The sequence below is a fragment of the Planococcus citri genome, chromosome 4 (assembly GCF_950023065.1).
Source record: "Planococcus citri chromosome 4, ihPlaCitr1.1, whole genome shotgun sequence".
NCBI lineage: Eukaryota > Metazoa > Arthropoda > Insecta > Hemiptera > Pseudococcidae > Planococcus > Planococcus citri.
Genome location: NC_088680.1, coordinates 70,151,010 through 70,171,439, shown reverse-complemented (window position 1 = coordinate 70,171,439; position 20,430 = coordinate 70,151,010). Strand labels below are relative to the sequence as shown.

Genomic DNA, 20,430 nt, shown 5'->3' with positions numbered 1-20,430 from the left:
AGAGAGGAGAGTCCCTGTTAGAGAGAGAAGATTCACACCATCCTCCCTTGATGGTTAAAATACCTCATCTCAAAGTACCAAAAGCTAAGAAGCATTGTTCCGCGGATTTTTTAGGCTAAATTTTGCATGGCTTGATTCTACATCTAAGTACATCACTTAGACAGGACTGCTATCTCGTTTAAATTGACCAAAAACCCTGTGAGGTGTAAAACATTCTGCTGAAGTTGTTGATTTTTTCGTATTTTTTCAGTACAGAGATGAACTTGAAATTTCAAAAAATGGTCTTCTCAAAAATGTTTGTTATTTACTTATTTTTCAAGGAATTCAAAAAATGTAATAAAAAAGTCATCAATGCAGACCCGCCCTTTTTATGCGCCCAAATACCACTTTCCCGGCAGTTTTGCGGAAATCTGACATCACCACTCGATCCGCCATATTTCAAAACCCACATATCCGTGAACATTTTTTTTTCCAAAATTACGTGACTTGGTCTCTTTCTTTTCTCACCGATTCAATTAGACCTGACTACTGCTTTCCAGAATGGAGAGTTAGAAGAAGAGACATACATGGTAATACCTGACTGCATAGACCTTCCACCTGAGGAAACAGAAAAGTATGTATTCTGATTGAAGAAATTACTGTATGGACTCAGTACTAGGTAGATACATACATGTTATCAACTAGATTGGTACAAAACAATATGACGTTACATGCAGATTCTTTATTGTTTTATTAGTCAAGTAAATTGATACAAATAATGATGCACCTTACACTCAAATTCTTATCATTAGACCTACCAAGGTATATTAAATGCAATGATGTCATTGTTTTTGATTCGTTGAAGTTGTTTATTCATAATCACCGTATTCATTCATCCAACGACCTTTCTCTGGGTGTGAAAGTGAAGTTACATAAACTTTGCCCGGTATGGTATTTTTAAAAGCGGGATACTCTGAAACAGAAATAATGTAGAGAATATTTATTTTTGTCAGGTTAAAACCATATTTCGCACCTCGGGAGTAATAAGGTTACGTCTCAAAAAAAATTGATTTTGACATTGGTGCGTTTTTGGGGTTTGTATGACCCTCCAGACCCTCCTCAACCAAATGTTCGCGGGGATAGTTTCGTGGAGAAGATCCCAATGTACTGTGACAATTTAGACCATCTATGTCAATTTGGAGAGGCTACAGGCTGTCTGAAAAATTGGAAAACGCGTAAAATAGCAAAAAAATCCACTCTTTTGACCCTGGAGAGCGGCCAAACAGGGTTGGAAGGTTGAAACCTGCAAAAGGCACTTCGGATACATCTTCCCAATGTACTGTGAAAATTTGGATCCTCTAGGTCAATTTGGAGGGGCTGTAGATATGGCTAAACGTCAAAAAACACGCAAAAATCCACTGTTTTGACCCTGGAGAGGGGTCAAATGGAGTTGGAAGGTTGAACCCTGCAAAAGGCACCTAAGTGGCACCATTCCATTGTATTCTGGACATTGGGGCTCCCTAGGTCAATTTTAATAGTGGTTTGGGGTCAAAATAGGGTCAAAATCAGGTTTCCCCCCTTTTAAATGGGATGGGAATGACCTAGGAAACTGAAATTTGAGTATGTTGTTCGCAATAGCGTTACTCACCAATGGTATGAATTTGGACCATTTTCATCAATTTGGAGCCAAATTATGCTTCTCCGAAAAAAATGAGTTTTCTGTAATTTTCAACTTTGACCCTCCAAACTGCAGGGGTCAATTCTAGCTCTCAAAAGAACCCCGAACCCCATTTCTCAAGTTTGACTTTATTTGATCGATTAGAACCGGTTCCAGGTCATAAAATGTAAAAATCACCATCCTGCTGAAACGTATAAATTAAAAACTGCTGGCCTACGACAAATAGCCCATTTTTTACAAAAATTTGGCTAAAAACTTTGCTGAATGCAGCTTTTATGATTGGCCGAAATTGTTTCTTGAGCTTTTTGATCTTTTGGCCAAATTTTTTGAACTTTTAATAATAACCTGAATATCTACCTACACATTCGCAAGCTTTGTATTGAGGGGTCTTTTATGAAAATCGGTTGAGCACTTACTGCATAATGCATATCTAGTGCAGAGAGGGAAGATTCGAATCGCGGAATTGAATTCGGATCAATTTTGATTTTCGAATCGGATTCACATGGTATCCAACAGGAAGTGAAAGTAGTGAAAAAGTAGTGAATTTTGTTGAAAAGGTGTGAAAAAATGAAAATTTCACAAGCGTTCCTTTTTCTCAATCTTCAATTCCGTAGAAAAGAGCTCATTTGTTGACTTTTTTAGAGCTTGAATTACACATTTTTGAGACCTGAGAACCTTATTGTTCAAATTCAAGAAATGTTTAAAGTTTGAATCAGAAAAATGAATTCCTCCCTGCATGAAGAAACTTTTTTTTCACTTGTACCTACTTCTCAAAACATGAATTTTTGAAAGCTTTTTGCCCCCGCTTTGCTCAGGCTTGTTTGTTTTTTTTTTCAATTTTGAGTTTTTCAAAATACTGATTTTTGAGAGCTTTTGCCTTCGCTTCGTCAGGGCCGGTTTGTTTCTCTTTTCCGCAGTTGAAAACTTTCAGACTTGAAGGAGAAATCGAAATTCGAACATGCAAACACAGCAACAGTGTAATTTCAAGTTCGCAAGTTACGAACCTGCAAACAAGGTATGGTTAGTATTCGTAGGTTTGCAAGTTGCGACACTACGAACCTGTATATAAAGCGTTCGCAGGTTCGCAAATTGGCCAGTAAAAATGTTTACTTCGTAACATGGTGCCAATTTGCGAACCTGCGAACGCTTTATATACAGGTTCGTAGTGTCGCAACTTGCGAACCTACGAATACTAACCATACCTTGTTCGCAGGTTCGTAACTTGCGAACTTGAAATTACACCGTTGCTGTGTTCGCATTATCGTACTTTGAACTTGTAAAAATTTTCACTCACCAATTTGCGAACCTGCGAACCTACGAATATAGTATGTACTACCCTCGTTCGCAGGTTCCTAACTTGTGAACTTGAAATTACACTGTTGCTGTGTTCGCATGTTCGTAACTTCAACTTGTAAAAATTTTTACTGGCCCATTTGCGAACCTGCGAACGCTTCATATACAAGGTTCGTAGTGCCGCAACTTGCGAACCTACGAATACTAACCATAGGTACCTTGTTCGCAGGTTCGTAACTTGCGAACTTGAAATTACACTGTTGCTGTGTTTGCATGTTCGAATTTCGATTTCTCCTTCAAGTCTGAAATCGTCGAGGAATTAAAAAAATGTCTATCGTTGAGCCCTACTTGAAAATTCAAAGTATTGAAGGTTGATGCGGTGCCAGCAACCGTGTATTAATTGAGTTCACTTTCACCCCCCCCCCTCCACCTCACCACACTTCAGATTTTCTGTTCATTTCACCGATTTCACGACGTAATGTGAAAGAATTGAGGTAGAAAAACAACTTTGAAGGAAGAAAGCTCGCTTTTTAGCAAAATAACTGAAAAATCTCAGCTTTTTCCTAAGAAATTGCTCTGAGATCTCGCTTATTTGCTATAAAATTGACAAAATGCATACCTAATTCTTTTTTCTGATGACAATAATTTTCAAAAAATCTTACTTTTTGGCAAAAATAGTAAAAAAATACCCTGCTTTTTGTTCTTGTTTTTGATTTTTTTTTTCAAAATTTTTTTGCAAGTCTCGCTTTCTTGCCAAAAATCTACCAAAAAACGTCCTTTTTCTGTAATTATTGTTGTCTTGCTTTTTAAAAAATAAAAATTCTGGTTTTTTGGCCCGAAATTGCGAACATTCTCACTTGATTGCCAAAAATTGTCAATTCGTAGGTTCGCAAGTTGCGACACTACGAACTGGTATACGAAACGTTCGCAGAACCGTAAATTGAACAGTAAAAGTTTTTACTTCATGACTTGGTGCCAATTTGCGAACTTGCAAACACTTCATATACAGGTTCGTAGTGTCGCAACTTGCGAACATAAGAATACTACTATACCTCGTTCGCATGTTTGTAACTTGCGAACTTGAAATTACAACATTGCTGTGTTCGCATTATCGTACTTTGGATTCGTACGTAAAAATCTCGCCAATTTGCGAACCTACGGACAGGGTATGGTATATTCGTAGATTCGCAAGTTGCGACAATACGAACCCGTATATGAAGCGTTCGCAGGTTCGCAAATTGGCACCAAATTACGAAGTAAAAAATTTTAAGGGCCAATTTGTGTACCTGCAAACGCTTCATATACAGGTTCGTAGTGTCGCAACTTGCGAACCTACGAATAGTACCATACCCTGGTTGCAGGTTCGTAACTTGCGAACTTGAAATTACGCCGTTGCTGTGTTCGCATTATTGTACTTCGGACTTGCAAACATTTTTACTGGCCAATTTGCGTACCTGCGAATGCTTCATATACTGGTTCGCAGGTTCGCAAATTACGAACCTACGAACCTGTATATGAAGCGTTCGCAGGTACGCAAATTGGCCAGTAAAAATGTTTACTTCGTAGTGCCAATTTGCGAACCTACGAATAGTACCATACCTTGTTCGCAGGTTCGTAACTTGCAAACTTGAATTTACACCGTTGCTGTGTTTGCATTACCGTACTTTGGATTTGTAAAAATGTTTACTCGTCAATTTGCATACCTGCGAACGCTTCATATACTGGTTCGCAGGTTCGCAAATTACGAACCCACGAAGCTATATATCGCACCTCGGGAGTAATAAGGTCACATCTAAAAAAAAATTGATTTTGATGTTTTTGCATTTTTGGGGTTTGTATGACCCCCCCCCCCCCCCCCTCAACCAAAAATAACACTTTGATTTGGGTACATTATCTAGATCATGTAAAAAAACCCAAATGGCCTAACTCAAAATCCCAACAACATTGCAAGTTATTAAAGGGTACCCCCGGATAAGATAGGCAAAATGCCCTTAACCTCGGATTTTGATGAAACTCACAGGGTATGTTTAGTACCCCCAAAAAATAATTTTGGGCCCATAGCCCGCTCCCCACCTCACCCCCCTCACCCCCCTCAGCCAGGGGGGCAAAAAAACGCGTTTTTCAGGGGGAAAATTCTGTATCAGCGCGTAATATTTAAGAAAAATTCATTCTGTAAACGAATATAGTTAGAGGGTACATGGGGGTACCTCCCTGAATTTTTTCAGAATTTTTCATCGCATGGGGGGAGAAGGGTGGACAAAAGAAAACTTTAAATCGACATTACTCCGGAACGAAAAAACATACCAAAACGATTTTTTCGTCAAATATGCATCTTTAGGTCTACTTTCTGTAAAGATAATATAAGTTTTAGCACCCCTGAAGAGTGTGGTACTTACCCCGGCTTGAGTAATATTACCTTTAACTATTAAATAAAACGTATACGCGTTGCTTTACGAAGGTTTATTCGTTACGTTACGAACACGAGTAAGTCAATTATAACAAAATGCCTCCTTCGGCTGAATTATTACAATTAACACAGTTTAAATATAATAAACACAATGAAATAATAAGATATTAAACTCATTACACATTACAAACAATATAACATAAAACACATAGGAAAAGAGATAAAATCACTACACAATAGACGACACCACGACGTCCTTAATCTCACTACACAATAAAGATATAAACTCGCGACACTGATCATGCCCTACACAATAGTACGAACATAATGACGGCCGCGGCGCCGAGCTCCGGCCACGTAGGCCCCGTACTCGACGCTTTCCAGTGTTACCACCACAAGGGTGGTAACTTGTCCCTAATATCCCTTAACAGGACCGCCATATATCCCTCTCACATTTCTATAGAAGTCATCACCCGGCCATTTGGAGTGGTGGGTCAAGCTCAAAAGCTCAAAAAACTCTCAAAAAACCACGTTTTTTACGTTTTTCTCCAAAAATATGGACAAATAGCGGAAATCGAAGAGAATCAAGTTGTTCAGCGTGAAATTTTACCTCAGAATTGTGTAATTGAAAATTCATTTACATATACCGCGTGATCGTAAAACTACATGTGCAGAAGTATTTGTACTTATATCAGGATAGCTTGAAGGGTATTTCCTGGGTAAAATAGGTGAAATGCCCCTGTCCTCGGATTTCTGAAATTTTGATGAAACATTGTTGGGTACCATTAAAAAAAATGTCGGAGCCAAAAAATCCCCCCTCACCCAACCTATCTTGCTCACAATAGCGAAAAAACGCCTTTTTCAGGGGGAAAAATCATGCTTCAACGAGTTTTGAAAAAAAAATCTGTATTCACTCAAAATATGTACATGGAGTAGACTGTATAATGAAAGTACATAAAGTATTTGAGATTCTGCGTCGAACTATGCTATTGCTGTCAAAATCCAAGGCCACCTTTAGGGTTCTACTGAGCGATTGAAAATTTGTTAATCTTTTTTTTTTTTGGGGGGGGGGGGGGTAAAAATATCGAAAGATGATATATTTCTGAAACTGTGAAAATATTTTGGAACGCAATGATGCCAATATTTTAGGTTTCAAAGAATCGAGGAATATTGGCAAAAATTCCTAAATTTTTGGTGATTTTTCAAAATTGGCGATAATAATTGAAAATTATAGCACAGTGGACGCAGAATCTCAAATAAGGTGCACCGGGGGAAGTTGGAATTCGGGGTAAGTTAGAAAACTTGCTCTAGCGCCTAGAGGTTTATATCTGGCGAAGTGCCACTAAAGGTGACTTGAGGGTACTACCCCTACTTCATCATTGCATAAAAATTTTCGCGATTCAGTTTCATTTTAGATGTCTTTGGTTCAATTGTATTTTGTTGTTGTTTTGAACTTATTTTGAATTTGGTCTAAAATATAGACTATCTATTTCTTAGTTTTTCGCATATAGCGGACGAACCGTGTGTCCTAGTGAAAATCTGATGAGAGTGGTCTCAAAGAGAATTAAATTCTCTACAATTTTGTTTCTATGCAATTTTTCTAGGACGCTCGGTTTGTGATCTACGCCTCTGCAAAGTTTAGCCTGTTCTGACTTCCCCCAATTGGGGTAAGTCAGGACAGTTTATATTTTATTCCACTGAGCGAAAGCTACTGTGTCAATCGCGCTCAAATTTTCACCATAGGTTAAGAACCCTTATGGGAACCTACATAATAAATTTGATCCATATTGGTTCATTAGAAGGGGAGTAACAGCTGGTCAAAGTTGAAATTGCAAAAAATCATTCTGACTTGCCCCGGTGCACCTTACATATATTCATTTAGGACTGGGTCGTCATTTTTCTCAAAACAAATTGGGTACAGGGGCTACATGCAGTGAAAAAAAACACGGTTTTTTCGAAAATACCCCAACTTTCAGGGCACATGTTTTCCCTTTAGGGACACTTCTGGAGCTAGAACTGTACAACTTTCAACTCAAAATGGCGATTTTTGCTGAAATTGGTAAAAATCTACAGTTTTTTTTTCCATGATCTACCCAATCTACTACACAGTATATGTAGTTAGGTATACCTATGATGTTTTCGATGTGTGGTAACTCACATAAAAATTTAATCATCGGCCCTAAAAAGAAACCTTTGTGATAGTTTTTGAGTTAGATACTACTTAAAAAGTCCTTGTAATTCAAGGAAACCTTGATTAAGAAGTCGCATGGCATATTTGTCAGAAGAAATCCAATTTTGGGGCAACCCCTCTCCCAAATGTGACCGTTAGGAAGGGTCCAACTGCAAATCAAACTTCATATTCGTATTCAGCGAGTTCGATTCATATGATATGGATACCCATATTGTCAATCTACTTTCGCCCTAAAGTTTGGAGAGGGGGTGCCGCATGGCCAAAAAATTGGAGTTTAAAGAAGTTAGTCGGTTTTCTATTGTTTTTGGAGCCCAGCGTGCAAAATTACGGATCGCTTTTTTTGGATGATGCCGCGACACAAAAAACACAATTTTGAGTGTTTTTTGAGTTTTTGAAGATGGCTCACCTGGAGGGAAAATTTGAAAAAATACCAATTATAGTACTCGTGCAGATACATTTTTGAAAAAAAAATTTCCTGTGCTTGAATTAGGTTTGGAGATACGGCGGTTTCAAATTTTCTTTTGTCAATATCTCTCTTCAGGGGGGGGGCAACAATTTTTGAAAAAAATTCACGTTGCTAGGTTCATATCTTCATCAAGTATTTTGAGTGAATACAGATTTTTTTTTCAAAACTCGTTGAAGCATTATTTTGTCCCCCTGAAAAAGGCGTTTTTTCGCTATTGTGAGCAAGATAGGTGGGGTGAGGGGGGATTTTTTGGCTCCGACATTTTTTTTAATGGTACCCAACAATGTTTCATCAAAATTTCAGAAATCCGAGGACAGGGGCATTTCACCTATTTTACCCAGGAAATACCCTTCAAGCTATCCTGATATAAGTACAAATACTTCTGCACGTGTAGTTTTACGATCACGCGGTATATGTAAATGAATTTTCAATTACACAATTCTGAGGTAAAATTTCACGCTGAACAACTTGATTCTCTTCGATTTCCGCCATTTGTCCATATTTTTGGAGAAAAACGTAAAAAACGTGGTTTTTTGAGAGTTTTTTGAGCTTTTGAGCTTGACTCACCACTCCAAATGGCCGGGTGATGACTTCTATAGAAAGTAGACCTAAAGATGCATATTTGACGAAAAAATCGTTTTGGTATGTTTTTTCGTTCCAATTCAGGGAGGTACCCCCATGTACCCTCTAACTATATTCGTTTACAGAATGAATTTTTCTTAATTACGCGCTGATACAGAATTTTCCCCCTGAAAAACGCGTTTTTTTGCCCCCCTGGCTGAGGGGGTTGAGGTGGGGAGCGGGCTATGGGCCCAAAATTATTTATTGGGGGTACTAAACATACCCTGTGAGTTTCATCAAAATCCGAGGTTAAGGGCATTTTGCCTATCTTATCGGGGGTACCCTTTGGAGTTATAAGGTGACATCTCAAAAAACTCCACCTTTTTTGAGCAAATTTCGTACATACAAAGTGTTAACAAACAGTTTCGATTGTTTTGAATGTTTGTCAGTTAGAAATAGTCACAAGGAGTGCATTTTTTATTGGTTTGTACCAAATGGAAATTTTTTAAAAAATTGATCACTTTTCAGAAAAATGAATTTGCACATATCATGAAATTTTAGTTTTTTGAGAAAAACTCAAAAACTAAGCACTCTAGAAAAAAACTAACGACATTACTCGATTGGAAATTTAATTCTCTACAACTTTGTTAACATGAAATTTTTTTTGGACGCTTCCTTTCGTCTCCACATCAACTGTTAACATGAAATTTTTTTTGGACGCTTCCTTTCGTCTCCACATCAACTTTAATGAATTTTTCAATGTGTTCTTATGCTAAATGAAGGTAGGATACCAGATCTTTAAAATGAGGTGCTATTCATTCCTCACAATTAATTATAAGTTGATAAAAATAATGAATCAAGTTTTAAAAAAAAGAAAATCACTCTCTTGTAAAATTTCACTTTTTTGAGATGTGACCTTATTACTCCCGATGTGCGATATAACCGAAATTCACTCTGTAACATAATTTCAACACGCCATGAAGACTGCAGGCGGATTTCAAGTCGTTTTTTTGGACCTTCATGGCAGATAAGGTTCCCGTTATTGGTTTCAAAATTGGTGTATTCCAGTCTCAAATATATTTTTGTCCGTCGGTTTCATTCTTCTTTGAAATTTTAAAAAATTATCCTTCAGCCTCTCCTTGAGGAAAGACAAAAATTCAGTTACCGTAACATTCCATTTGTAACATTTTTCCAAAGTGAATTGCAGGCCATTTCAATCCGATTTGCTTCTGTTTTTTTTAAAAATGTCGCAAAATCTGTCCGAAATATTTTTTGATTTTATTTTGCATCAAAACTTCGTTTCTAGTCAGCAGTAGGTAGCAAGAATAACAAAAATTGAGTCGCGAATCACGATTTTTGAATCAGTTCATTGAATCAGATTCAATTTTTGGGAGAATCGCCCCAATTGAACCCACTTCATTATTTTTGTTAATCACTCCATCTCTGGTCTCGCGGAATCAGAAAAACTTTGTTGAATGCTGCGTTGTGATTGGCCGAAATGGTTTCTCAAGTCTTTTGAACATTTAGCCAAATTTTTTGAACTTTCAATAATACCCTGCATAAGTGCATATCTACACTTCACAAGCTTCCTACTGAGGGGTCTTTTTTGAAAATCGATTGAGTACACACTGAGGTCTCCTGGGGAGTGGGGAACATAAAGCTCTTTAGGGGAACAAAAAAACCAACATCATTCTAATCGCCAAATGCTGCGTTGTGATTGGCTGAAATGATTTCTCGAGGTTTTTGAGCTTTTGGCCAAACTTTCTAGAATACCCTGCAAAACTACTCTTCACAAGCTTTCTATTGAGGGGTCTTTTATGAAAATCGGGTGTGTATTTATTGAGATCTTGTGGGAATTATAATTGCCGAATGCTATGTTGTGATTGGCCAAAATGATTTCTCAAGCCTTTTGAGCTTTTGGCCAAACTTTTCGAACTTTTAAGAATGGCCTGCAAATCTACACTTCACAAGCTTTCTATTGAGGGGTCTTTTATGAAAATTGGTTGACTACCTACTCACTGAGATCTCGTGGGAACAAAAAAACCGACATCATTTTAATATATAAGATATAAATATTCTATACATTATTCTACCTTATATTTTACATTCTACATTCTACAGTCCAACTCTATAGCCTTACCAGGTAAGAGATAAATCCACATGTAATTATCGCCGTCCTTTGTTGAAACGCAGTAGTACATTCCAGAATGAAAAACTGAAGCGTTTCGTATTTCAAGGAGTTTTCTATATGGAGTCTGTGTATTTATGGTGTAATTACCCTTACCCTGAAAACAAAAACAAAAAGGAACATCACAATTTTCCATGGTTAGAATTCTTATTTTGAGTACAGTAGCATAACTTGACCACCCGCCCCATCAATTCTGGGGGGGGGGGGGTTGAAATCAAGATACGGGGTATCATACAAAAAAATGCATCAACACTTTGCCCAAAACAAGGGCGGAATTCACTTCGACATGAGGGTTCCAAAAGTAAGCGATGTGGATGGGTCAACATTAATATTGAAATTGGCATAGCCATTGCTATTGGGCATGTTAATTCAGTCCAGGAGAAAAGTTAGGGCGCCAAAAATTGAAAAAACCCAAGTCAAAGATTCAAAAAATGATATTGGGAACATGTCTAGAGAAATGTTCAAAACCAGGGATGGAAGAGCCGGGAGCGAGCCGGAGCCAGAGTCTGAAAGAGCCGGATTTTTTGAGGAGCTAGAGCCAGAGCCAAGAGCCAAATAAATGAAAGTGCAGAAAAACATCACGAGCTCTCTTGCAAAAGAGCTCCTTATTTTACTCAAGAGAGCCATCATCATAAGGAGTCTTTAACCTGGAAAGAGCCAGAGCCGAGTGGGAGCCCACAAAATTTTTCAGGCTCTTTGGCTCCCTAAAAGTAGAGAAAAAAGTTGAAAAATGCGCACAATTTTATCAAAAATTCAACTTTTAACTCACATTTGTGAAGAAAATGAAGAATTTCTAAGTTTTTTTCCTCATTGAGAAATGAAATGAAAATAAATGCAGTGTATTTTCATTTTTTTTCATCGTTTTTCACGAATTTTGAACTCTAATTTAAAGAGCCAAGAGCCAGAGCCAGAGCTGGAGTGGGAGCCGAGAAATTGGAAGAGGGAGTCGAGAGTCAAAGAGCGGAGTCGGAAAGAATTGAGGAGCGAGCAAGGAGCCAAAGAGCTCATGTAAAGAAAAAGTGCCAAGAGCCAAGAGCGAGCCACCCACGCGAAACAGTACCAGTGGTCACCAATGGTAATGTATGGTAGACCAGTGGTACTTCACTGGTACCACTGGTATCGAAAATCACCACTGGTATACTAAGTGGTTTTTACCAGTCGTATATTTTCACCACTGGTACCAGTGGTATTGCTATTGGTGATACCATTGGTACCAGTGGTGAAAATATGCCACTGGTAAAAACCACTTATTATTCCACTGGTGATTTTCAACAGGGATCGCGGAGCGGAGTGGAGGTGGAGGGTAGGAGCCCCCGGAGGGTACCTGTTTTTGGACTTGCTCCGGGAGCCGGAGGTGGAGGTGGAGGCACTTACAAAAAAAACCCGGAGCCGGAGGTATTTTTTTTCAAATAGCCGGAGGGGAAGGCTCTAACCCCCCCTCCCTCCACGACCTCCGGAGGCGGAGGTGGAGGGCAGAAGCCCCCCGGAGGGTACCCTTTTTTGGCCTTGCTCTGGGAGCCGGAGCCGGTGCAAGAGGTATTTGAAATTTTTCAAGTGGAGCCGGAGGTGGAGGTGGAGGTACTTATAAAAAAGCTCCGGAGCTGGAGGTATTTTTTTTTCAAATTTGGGAGCCGGAGCTGGAGGTGGAGGCACTGACCCCCCTCCCTCCATGATCCCTGATTTTCGGTACCAGTGGGTACCAGTGAAGTATTAACTAGTCTACCATACATTACGAGTCTGGTGTCTGGTGATATTGGTATTTATCATGCTGGATATTTCCAATGTAATTAATGAGAAACAGAAAAATTTAGAAAGGGAATAAATCAAATGCATATTCACAAAGCCCCTAATCATACTTCAAGAAATTTCTTTCAAATTTAAAATTTAGGATAATAAAAAAAATTGTATGTTTTAAAGTGATTTTTTTTATGTAACACATGCGATTTTTTGTAATGAAGTAAAAAAATTACCTACCGACCTTCAAAATTTGGCCTCATATTCGAAAAATTTAATTACGTGTACACTGTACAGGCAGTTTTTATTTGGTAAAATCATCTAACTTGAAATTTTTATTAAGTCCAGAATGCTGAAAAGCGCATATAAACGCTTTAAACACATAATTACTTCAACTTCTCCAGTGGCTCAATGGGTAAGGCAGGTGACTACAGAACTAGGGGATCTGGGTTCGAATCCTCCCTCAGGCATAAAATTTTTTTTAACGTTTTAAATTTTTTTAGGAAGAATCCTTTGTGATAGGAGGGTCTGCAATGAAAAACAATACCCGGGTTGCCGTAAATATATTTTCAAAACAATTCGCAATCCAAAAAATGGTGACATTACCAATGGTGATATTACCATTGGTAACCAGTGGTAACCAGTGGAAATGTCACCAGTGGTTCTTGACGAAAGTACCAGTGGTAATATCCTTTGGTAAATACCACTGGTACTGTTTCGCGTGGGCAGAGCTGAAACTTGCGGGGAGCTGAGCCAGAGCCAAGAGCGGGAGCCCTGAATTCAAGGCTCTTCCATCCCTGTTCAAAACATTCAGTTTTGCATGTTTTGAGTGACTTGATCGAGAGTATTACAGCTACAGGACTTACGCAATGTGGCAGGTGCTTAGCATGAACTGGTTTTGTGTTATTATTGCGTACCTTTACTGTAATCCAGTTGGTATACATTGTGCTCATGAATCTTGACATCTTTTGATAGTTTTTTTTATAGTGATTTTAACCCCGTATTCATTTTAAAGTTTAGGTGCACTGGTGAGAGAGAATTGAACTATAAAGGTACCTATAAGTACTTTTCTTTTACTCAATTTTTTTATGTATACTTACTGATTGGGGTATGTTAGCTGGTCTGGTCAAAAAAAAAATTTCACGAATAGTATCACTGAAACGTATACTTACTTGTACTTTATTATACTTTTATAAATTCTTCCAACAACTTGCAACATTGGGCAGTAACATGAAAAATATATCCAAAATTAACGTAGGTATTACTGCTGTAAATCATCAAATTTTTGGGAAAAGGGGGTTTTGTGGGTGAAAGTATGCTGGTAGTGGTATAATTTCACGAATTGGTACTTCTCATGATGAATATCAAATTTATCTGAGAGGTAAAAAGGAACCTTTTAGCAAGAAGTTGTTAAATTAGGAAAAAATAAGTCTTGCTTCTCAGTTTTTACTATTTATTAGTGCAACGCTTTTCAAACACCAAGTCTTCATCATCAGACTTAAATCACTATTGAACAAGATGATCAAAAGTCTACAAGCTTATATACTAGTGTACAAGGGTGTGGTTGTTTATAGTCCGGCATATGACAATAGGAGTAATTGCACACCCCCCCCCCAGCCGATCCTCCGGGACAACTTTTTTCTTAAAGGGGACATCCTAAGGAACATTTTGAAGCAAACTTGCCCAAAAAAAAGTTGGCCTTACTTACAAAATGGCGGCCATTTTGATTGACAGTCAGCCGAAATTGCATATTTGGCGTTTCAACTCAGGACTTGCACGAAATTTTTCAAACCATACAAAGGTAGATCGAAAGATCATGCAAAAATTTATCACTTGTCTAAACTTCAAGTGCTAAAGTGCGTTTTTCGATTTTTGGTGAATTTTTGAAAATCCCATTTTGGCCAAAAATGAGAGAAAAAATCAAAATTTTACCAAATTGACCAAGAAAGCGGAAATTTGGGATATACCCTATTTTCGAAATGCCAAATCGATTGGAAACGGTTTCAACCCGTTTTGAGCAGTTCTGGAGCCTCCAGCAAATTTTTTAAACTCGAAATTCTCACAAAATTCCATCAAATTGGAGTTGTAAAGCTAAAATTTATTCTAAAAACTAATTTCAATACGCTAAGAAGTACTGCAGGTGAATTTCAAGTCGTTTTGGAGCCTCCAGCGACTTTTTGAAAATTCCTGAAGCCTCCAGCAGATTTTTGAAACTTTAAATTTTCACAAAATTTCATCAAATGGAGATGGAAAGCTGAAATTTACTCTACACCCCAATTTTAACACCCTCTGAAGACGACTTCTGGTGGATTTCAAGTCATTTTAAAGCATCCAGTGACTTTTTTGAAAATTACTGGAGCCTCCAGTAGATTTTTGAAATTTTAAATTTTCACAAAATTTCATCAAATGGAGATGCAAAGCTGAAATTTACTCTACACCCCAATTTTAACACCCTCTGAAGACGACTTCTGGTGGATTTCAAGTCATTTTAAAGTATCCAGTGACTTTTTTGAAAATTACTGGAGCCTCCAGCAGATTTTTTAAACTCAAACTGAGATGGAGAGTCGAAATTCATTCTGCAAACTAATCTCTATACGCTACGAAGTTGACTGTTGGTGAATTTCAAGTCGTTTTGAGCCTCCAGCGATTTTTTGAAAGGTTTTATGACGTTTTTTTGGAAAATTGAAATTTCTTAAAAGTAGCTGGAAGCTTCGAAACCATTTGAAACCACCATGTAGTCTTGCGAAGTAAATTTCAGCTCGCCAACGGGGAAATTTCAAGTTTCAAAAATCTGCTGGAGGCTCCAGTAATTTTCAAAAAAATCGCTGGAGGCCCTAAAATGACTTGAACCCACCAGAAGTCGTCTTCAGAGGGTGTTAAAATTGGGGTGTAGAGTAAATTTCAGCTTTCCATCTCCATTTGATGAAATTTTGTAAAAATTTAAAGTTTCAAAAATCTGCTGGAGGCTTCAGAAATTTTCAAAAAGTCGCTGGATGCTCCAAAACGACTTGAAATTCACCTGCAGTACTTCGTAGCGTATTGAAATTAGTTTTCAGAATAAATTTTAGCTTTATACAACTCCAATTTGATGGAATTTTGTGGGAATTTCGAGTTTCAAAAATTTGCTGGAGGCTCCAGAACTGCTCAAAACGGGATGAAACCGTATCCAATCGATTTGACATGTCGAAAATAGGGTATATCCCAAATTTCAGCTTTCTGGGTCCATTTGGTAAAATTTTGATTTTTTCCCTCATTTTTGGCCTAAATTCAATTTTCAAAAATTCACCAAAAATCGAAAAACGCACTTTAGCACTTTAAATTTTGACAGGTGATAAATTTTTGCATGTTCTTTCGATCTACCTTTGTGAAGTTTGAAAAATTTTCGTGCCAGTCCTATGTTAAAACGCAAAATCTGCGATTTCGGCTGACCTGTCAATCAAAATGGCCGCCATTTTGTAAGTAAGGCCAACTTTTTTTTTGGGCAAGTTTGCTATAAAATGTTCCTTAGGATGTCCCCCTTTAAGAAAAAAGTTGTCCCGGAGGATCGTCGGGGGGGGGGGTGCAATTACTCCTATTGTCATATGCCGGACTATTAACAGCACAAGGGTGTGGTCATGTGGAAGAAGATGTGGTTGTAGGTGAGGATGTGGTAGGAGTCATGTCTTCAAGTTTAGTTTTAATAACAGAAAGTAAAATATTTTCTAAGGATTTTAAGTCATTATTTAGTAAATTTGTTTTGTTTTTCTTCATGGCTATTGCTTCCCTAATGGTTAATTGAGATGGTTTATCTATTTTTTGTACCTGAACGTCATACAGCTCATTGCACCAATACAGTTTTAGACAAAAGGCAAAATCATGCAGTGATTTGACATCGATTTGATAAAAAATTTAGCTTTATTCGAATAATAAAACATTATGCAACTTCTTTTGATCGGTTAATCAGAAGAAGTCGAATGCATTTTTTTAGTCAGATAATTGAGGTTCTACTGTATTTCAAATTTTGGATTTTCAAAGGCTGTGCGAGTATTTTTTTTCAAATTTTTTGCAATCCGATTGAAGCCTCCTTCAATTTCAGACCTCGAGGGCATCTAGTAGAGGTCCAAAAAAATTGGGCCCCAAAAAGGGAGTTCAAATTTAGAATTTGGGGCTGAAAAAAATTGAGTCTTCTTTTCAAGCCCCCTAAAACTACTGGTAAAAATTTCAGCTCCGTAGGTATGCATATTATTTGAAATTTTAGATTTTACAACTTCGCTAAAAAAAAAAAAACGAACTTGACTTCCAAGAGCATTTTTTCCAGATTTTCGCAATTCCAAAACTTCTAAAAATTGACGAAAAATTCTGAAAATGTGGGGGAGCCCTTCGTTGGGACACCGATAAAAGCCCACCTTTAATTTCAGACGAATTTGGCCTTCAAACTCAAAGAGAGGGAGGGTTAAATTTGGAATTTGGGGATGAAAAATTTGAGTCTTCTTTTGAAGCCCTCCCCCCCTAGGACCACTTTTAAAAATTTCAACTCCGTAAGTATGCATATTATTTCAAATTTTACGATTTTCCAACTTTCCCAAAAAAAACAAGCCAGACTTTTAAGAGAATTGTATCCAGAATTTCGTAATTCCAAAACTTTTAAATTGAAAAAGGGAGGAGGTAGATACTGCACTAGGTACTCGTGTTTTAAAGTGTTTTAAATGCTTACTTTCACTATATCATAACGTATCCATTTGACTGTGTCTTCGCCTGTTCCAGTACAGGTAATAGAGATGTTTTCTTTTGGAGTGTAATGGAGAACAGTAGTATTTTCGTAAGAGATCATAACTCCTGAAAAAATAACATTAAAGGCACTAATATTAGGATTTGTTAATATGTACTAAGAATGCATAGGCGAGTGTGTAGGATTCTCAACCGTATTTTTCTAAAAATGAGAGAATTAGCAACAGTATTTCTAGGTACTTATTCATTATCTGAGAGTGCGTACCAATGCTGAGTTTGTATATGGCTAAGTATAGGTACGTACTTGATGTTCACTTGTTGTTTGCCAGTTGCCACTTATTTTTACCTACGTTATTGGGCTCAAAAACAAGAAATTGGTCGTTTTTGTGTATTCTTACGCATTTTGCTTGAAATTTCATTTTTTTCAAAAAGTTTTGACCTTGAAATACCAAACACGGCAAAACATGACGAAAAATCACATTTTATGCAAGATTTTGGTTTTTTTGAGCATGTTGCACCGATTTTTGAGCTCCACAAAAAATATATGTTATACCTTGGGGTGTAACTAAATTTGTGAGAAAATTTCGTAAAGGCTCCCCCCCCCGTTTTTTCCTACGAATTTCTAAAATTTTCAACCCCCCCCCAATGTGAAAATTTTTTTTTGAAAAAAATATGTATACACCCTGTGACGTCACCCCGCTCTTCGCTATTAAAAATATCTGGTTGGGTGATACTCACCGGAAGAATATGCTGTATATGCAGTCAATATCATCAGTAAAACGTATGAGTTTCGCATCATCCTTGTATTTCTTGAATTACAGATGACCTGAAAAAAGAGTCCGTTGATATGAGATGGATCTGTCTTGTGTTCCTAGAGAAAAAAAAGAAACGATCACGAACATGTGTAATTGTGTACACGTATTTCAACTACCTATGCCTAGAGAAGTACATACTTAAATGTATTTACAACTTAGATACCTATTGATGTTTTCAACTTAGCCTCTTTGCGTACACTTGCCAAAAATTATATCCCTTTTTTAAAAATGCTATCCTATTTTTGTGGCGAGGGGTTGAAAATTTCACAAATTTGTAGGAAAAGAACAAGGAGGGTCCCCCTGCGAATTTTCTCCAGGAATTTAGTTACACCCTTAGGAATAACATAATATTTTTCATGGAGCTCCAAAATCGGTGCAACATGCTCAGAAAAATCAAAATTTTTCATAAAAAAAAACGTGTTTTAGCCGCCCAAGTTATTATTCACGCATTTTGGAGCGAATTCAAAATTCTAAAGAAATTGAAAATTGCGCTAGAGGCTCCAGAATGGCTTGAAAAAAATTGTTTCGTCTTTGTTTTTTTGTAAGAAATTGAAAAATGTATCATGCCATAGAGAGTTGTTTGAATGAAAAAAAAGAAAGCATTAAGCATTAATTTATTTAGAACAACCAATAAGTAAAAAGCAAATGTAAAAACTCTCTTGCAATCGGAGAGTAGCAGAGCAAAAATATTAACTTACCGAGATATAAAATTTAGTCCTTAAAAACACTGTAACACAGATTTAGAAAACGTTGAAGCGATGTAGAAATATCTGCTTCAAAAGAACGTTATTTATAAGTATGTAGGTATGTAAAAAAAGACATGAAAAGAGTGACAACACGCGAGTATGTCATAAATGGTTCTGGACAAAGGCAACAGCACACGCATAACTCAACTACTATCAGCAATATACACACGTTTACACACACACACTACAGCATCAGGTGTTGACGCATGCGCTGTTGCGTTTGTTTATTAGGCTCACCAGGATTACAAAATCGCCCAAATAAGGTCACTTCTTTCACCAAAAAGTCAACACAGTATGAAATATGATTTTTCAACGTTCTGGTGAATTCTGGTGACTTCTGGTGAATGAGTAACCAGGATTCATCAGAAGTCACCTGGTTTACATAATCACCCAAATAATTCACTCCTTTCACCAAAAAGTCAACAGAGCATGAAATATTAGTTTACAACGTTATGGTGAATTCTGGTGAATTCTGGTGACTTCTGGTGAATCAGTCACCAGGATTCACCAGAAGTCACCAGGGTTACAAAATCAATCAAATAAGGACAATAAGGTCACTTATTTCACCAAAAAGTCACAAGGGTATGAAATATGAGTTTTCAACGTTATGGTGAATTCTGGTGACTTCCGGTGAATCAGTCACCAGGATTCACCAGAAGTCACCTGGTTTACAAAATCACCCAAATAATTCACTCCTTTCACCAAAAAGTCACCAGAGCATGAAATATTAGTTTACAACGTTATGGTGAATTCTAGTGACTTCTGGTGAATCAGTCAACAGGATTCACCAGAAGTCACCAGGGTTACATAATCACCCAAATAATTCGCTCCTTTCACCAAAAAGTCACAAGGGTATGAAATATGAGTTTTCAACGTTATGGTGAATTCTGGTGACTTCCGGGGAATCAGTCACCAGGATTCACCAGAAGTCACCAGGTTTACAAAATCGCTCAAATAATGTCACTTTGTTCACCAAAAAGTCACAAGGGTATGAAATATGACTTTTCAACGTTCTGGTGAATTCTGGTGACTTCTGGTGAATCAGTCACCAGGATTCACCAGGAGTCACCAGGTTTACAAAGTCGTTCAAATAATGTCACTTCTTTCACCAAAAAGTCACCAGGGTATGAAATATGAGTTTTCAGCGTTCTGGTGACTTCTGGTGAATCAGTCACCAGGATTCACCAAAAGTCACCAGGTTTACAAAATCAATCAAATAAGGTCACTTTTTTCGCCAAAAAGTCATAAGGGGTTGAAATATGACTTTTCAACATTCTGGTGACTTCTGGTGAATCAGTCACCAGGATTCACCAGAAGTCACCAGGTTTACAAAATTGCTCAAATAATGTCACTTTGTTCACCAAAAAGTCATAAGGGTATGAAATATGACTTTTCAACGTTCTGGTGAATTCTGGTGACTTCTGGTGAATCAGTCACCAGGATTCACCAGGAGTCACCAGGTTTACAAAATCAATCAAATAAGGTCACTTTTTTCGCCAAAAAGTCATAAGGGTTTGAAATATGACTTTTCAACATTCTGGTGACTTCTGGTGAATCAGTCACCAGGATTCACCAGAAGTCACCAGGTTTACAAAATTGCTCAAATAATGTCACTTTGTTCACCAAAAAGTCACAAGGGTATGAATATGAAATATGACTTTTCAA

The 20,430-nt window shown here is 37.5% G+C and overlaps 1 protein-coding gene across 2 annotated transcripts; it reads right to left on the bottom strand.

Moving 5' to 3' along the window:
- Positions 1–706: 706 nt before the first annotated feature.
- Positions 707–18,892, bottom strand: LOC135845804 (uncharacterized). 2 transcript variants are annotated; one of them, XM_065364636.1, is made up of 5 exons: positions 18,718–18,892; positions 17,943–18,075; positions 17,191–17,312; positions 10,716–10,860; positions 707–952 (listed from the first exon to the last, which is right to left on the bottom strand). In XM_065364636.1, the coding sequence occupies exons 2-5, from the start codon at positions 18,001–18,003 to the stop codon at positions 849–851; spliced, it is 432 nt and encodes a 143-aa protein (XP_065220708.1). In that variant the 5' UTR covers positions 18,004–18,075; positions 18,718–18,892; the 3' UTR covers positions 707–848. The 2 variants fall into 2 exon arrangements, with proteins under 2 accessions (XP_065220708.1, XP_065220709.1); XM_065364637.1 differs by lacking the exon at positions 17,943–18,075 and having other exon boundaries at positions 18,718–18,891.
- Positions 18,893–20,430: the final 1,538 nt, after the last annotated feature.

Coding starts and splice junctions, on each gene's coding strand:
- LOC135845804 (XM_065364636.1), bottom strand. CDS start 18,003: ATGATGCGAAACTCATACGTTTTACTGATGATATTGACTGCATATACA. Junction 17,313..17,942: donor ATATACAGCATATTCTTCCG/GTGAGTATCACC, acceptor TTATTTTTTCAG/GAGTTATGATCTCTTACGAA. Junction 953..10,715: donor GTGGATTTATCTCTTACCTG/GTAAGGCTATAG, acceptor TTTCTGTTTCAG/AGTATCCCGCTTTTAAAAAT.